The sequence below is a fragment of the Limulus polyphemus genome, unplaced genomic scaffold, assembly GCF_000517525.1.
Source record: "Limulus polyphemus unplaced genomic scaffold, Limulus_polyphemus-2.1.2 Scaffold124, whole genome shotgun sequence".
Taxonomy (NCBI): Eukaryota; Metazoa; Arthropoda; class Merostomata; order Xiphosura; family Limulidae; genus Limulus; species Limulus polyphemus.
This window is the reverse complement of record NW_013665734.1, coordinates 520,748-524,567: the sequence shown is the minus strand read 5'-3', so window position 1 is coordinate 524,567 and position 3,820 is coordinate 520,748. Positions and strand designations below refer to the sequence as shown.

General features: G+C 31.7%; 1 protein-coding gene across 4 annotated transcripts in view; it reads left to right on the top strand.

Annotated features, from left to right (window-relative positions):
• The window catches only part of LOC106472770, a 26,275-nt gene that overhangs the window by 10,580 nt on the left and 11,875 nt on the right, over positions 1 to 3,820 (top strand). For 3 of the 4 annotated variants that reach the window (XM_022402283.1, XM_022402288.1, XM_022402303.1), the window contains 2 exons: positions 67 to 2,134; positions 3,468 to 3,717. In XM_022402283.1, the coding sequence (XP_022257991.1) occupies positions 87 to 2,134; positions 3,468 to 3,717 (2,298 nt within the window). In that variant the 5' untranslated portion in view covers positions 67 to 86. The remainder of the gene's footprint in view (positions 1 to 66; positions 2,135 to 3,467; positions 3,718 to 3,820) is intronic. The other variant, XM_022402295.1, reaches the window with a different exon arrangement.

Here is a 3,820-nt window from a genome sequence, read left to right as displayed (position 1 = left end):
ACTGTTGAAAGAAGTACATGTTGATATTTGGAATCTTAATATTTAAGGCAATATTTTGTTTTGCAGGTGCACTTCTGCAATATTTAATGGGGACATGCTACTCTCGTAAGATCACCAGTGAAGATCTTTATTATTATAATCTTCCTATGGAGCCTCCTAAGTCTGGACATGCCCCAAGATCTATAAGATCTTCTCCTTATAACAGGAATGTTACAGATTCTTGTGGACTTGCTTTGAAGAAACGGCCACTTTTGGGAAGTAAGCTTCCCCACCTTGGAAGATTAAACTTTGCTTCAGAAAAACATAGTGGGTTCAGTGAAAATGCTTCTCTTTCTTCTAACTTAAATAAAAATAGACCTTCTAAACTTCACATTCTTGTACCAAGTTCTGCGAAATCCTTGGGACGAAATAAAATATCGCCATCCTCTCCATCATCTAGCAGCTTAACTGCTATTTCACAAATTAATCAAGAGAATAAGACTTTGTCACCAACAAATGCCAATTTTGTTAAATCAAAACCAGAGAGTGTTGATTCTAATTTTAATAAATGTAATACAAAAAACTTGCATATGATTGATAATAATGATAATATTTCATCAAATATTCTCCATACTTCCAAGAACCACACCGTCTCAAACATCAAAAGTGAACAGGATATAGAAAAATTTGAAGAAATATTCAAAAAACCACCCTCTGTTAATTTGTTTTATAGCTCAAGTAGCCAGTATTATTCTGAACCAGCACAGAATATTCATAATCAGAGTATTGGTAAAGAAGGTATGGGAGACCACCTACAAAAATCTGGGCTACCCATACGTACTTTTCAAAAGCCTTCTAAATTAACATCTTTTATCAGTGGAATACGAAAGCCTCAAGAGCGTCAGCTAAAAGGAAAAATAGTTAGCACTTCAGACATGCCACAAAAAGAGACTGGAACAATTGAAAAAAAGTTATCAGATAATTCATATAATGTAATCAGTACAAAAGATTTGCTAAAAGATGAAAAGTTGCAACAGGTTGAATATCTGTCTCAACCAAAAAAAAATAAAAGTGATTCTCCATCCCTATTAAACAGCCAGGAAACTTGCATCAACTCATCCGGTAAGCACAGGGACCGAGATTCAGGACTTGGAAATAGTTTTAGTGAAATGGGCATAAAAGCTGAGGATTCTGATACTCTTAAAGATGCTGAACATTTTAGTTCATTTGAAGGATCACCTGTTTTTAACAAGAGTTATGAACCATCCTTGGAAAATTTAAAGTTTCAGAATTCTGCTACTTCCATTCAAGCTACACAGAGTCAGTTACTCTCTCGTATTCCTAGCAGTAGCAGACAGAACCAGTTTCAAGCAAATACCTCGGCTTACAGATGTGACAAGAAAGAAGACTGTCAGCAAAAATCAACAAGAATAATTGAAAACTCCTTTCCTCAGTCTTACGGCTCATTTCGAGGTATCCTAGCATATCGTAAAATACCACCAATGAAATTTGACGAAGGTCAGACACACTGGAAGAAGTTTCAAGGTTCCAGCAGCCAAAATACCAAAAGATCATACTTGCCTAGTAACTTACCAAACATTCCAAAACCTGCCATATCTAAGTGTGAAAAACAGATTTCAAGTGAAAATCAGATCACAGTCATTGCCACTACCTCAGAAAAAACACATGAAGATCGACAACATGAACAAATTGACAGTGATGATGGTTGTTTAAGTTCTTTGCTTCTGCAGACTTCTGAAAGAGAAAAAAGTCACATGAGTACCAGCCAAGTGTCACAAAATACCACTGACAGTACTCTTGAAGAGCAGAGCTGTTTTAGTCTCACCTATGAGTCAGATAATAGAGAATTTCTAATTGATGATGAAATAGCAGACCAGCCAGGGCTAGTGACCTTTGGATGTGGGAAGTACTACCCGAGTGGGCTTACTTCCACTCTACAAGAGTCGGTTACTGAACTGAGTGCTCTGCAAGAAAACTGGAAAAATAGTTATAAAAACAAGAGTGCATTTAACTTTGGTAATAGTCTGAAGTCATGTTCAGATATTGCTTCCTCATGTTCTAGTCTAGCCTCTGATGATATGATGTTGGATTTTGAAGCAAATGACAGCTTTGATGTTGCATCAATAAATACAGGGTAAGCAGTCTATTCAGTTTACTATAATGTGTGCAAAATTAATATAAGAGAAAGAATACATGTACATTAGGTTTTTGTATGCGTGTTTTTAAAATGAATACTTAATGTACTATTTGTTTCAAATTAATACAGTTATTAAGATTTTCTGTGGGTTTTAAAATAAATACTTAATAATTTTATTTGTTTCAAGTTGATACATGTATATTAAGATTTTCTGTAAGTTTCAAAATGAATACTTAATATTTTATTTGTTTCAAGTTGATACACATATATTAAGCTTTTTTATTTTAAATGAGTACCTAATATTAATTTCAAGTTAATACATGTATATTAAGATTTTTTATGTAAATGAGTACCTAATATTAATTTCAAGTTGATACACGTATATTAAGATTTTTTATGTAAATGAGTACCTAATATTAATTTCAAGTTGATACATGTATATTAAGATTTTTTATGTAAATGAGTACCTAATATTAATTTCAAGTTGATACATGTATATTAAGATTTTTTATGTAAATGAGTACCTAATATTAATTTCAAGTTGATACATGTATATTAAGATTTTTTTTAAATGAGTACCTAATATTAATTTCAAGTTGATACACGTATATTAAGATTTTTTTTTAAATGAGTACCTAATATTAATTTCAAATTATGGTCTTCTCAGAGTTGAACTATATGTAGATTGATTGATTTTTTTATGCTCCATATAATTTTTAAGATCATGTCCATCAAGTTCATTGTGTTAGCTGTTGGGTTGTTGTTAACAAAACTCAAGCAAGATAAGATCAGTAATGGAAAGATTTGACAGATTTAATACCTTAGTCACTTGGCTCATATGTATTGCATTTCTCTTCCCATTCTATTTTTGGAGATATGTCACCTGGTGTCTTTTACATTTTCCACATCCAGTCTATATATAATCTGCTGGTCATTTGAATACATGTGTAGAAACCTTGAGCATGGGGCAAGAGCTTTGTAGGATTGCATTACAAAGTGTAGGATTTCCATGTTACTGTTATTGCTTCCTATCCATCTCCAACAAAAGGATCATATCTGTATATATTATATTTCAAGTTAATGTTCATATTTTTATAAAATATTTGTATTAAAAAAAAAAAGGTTTACTATTTTGTCTGAATAATCAATGTATGCTCTTAAGTAGAGGTACAATGTAGAATGTATTTGTATTAATTTAATTTTAGCCAAGGGTATGGTTTCTAAAAAAAATTAAAAATAAATGTTTTATTTCTATTTTTCATCCTATTATTATTTTTACTTTTTTTCAAACTTAATGTCTTTAACTTGGATATACCTTATTTTATATTAGAAGCATTCACAGAAGAAAAGGGCAGCACAGAAATGCAAATACTACTTTTAATAATACATCATCATATGAGCAACAATTTGAATGTAGGGTACGATCAGTGAGTCAGCCAACTCCAATGTCTTTCCATTATCCCCAGAGTGAGAGTGATGATGGGAGTGTTAAACTAGATGTGCCAACGTACAAACTTATCTGTCAGGATATGAACAGTATCAAGACTCAGCTGTTGCATTTAAAGAGTGTACTTCATGAGGTGAGCTCTAGTTAGGTTACCTTTGATAATATAACTAGCAATATATATATATATATATATATATATATATATATATAGTAATTAATTATTTAGTTATTACTTT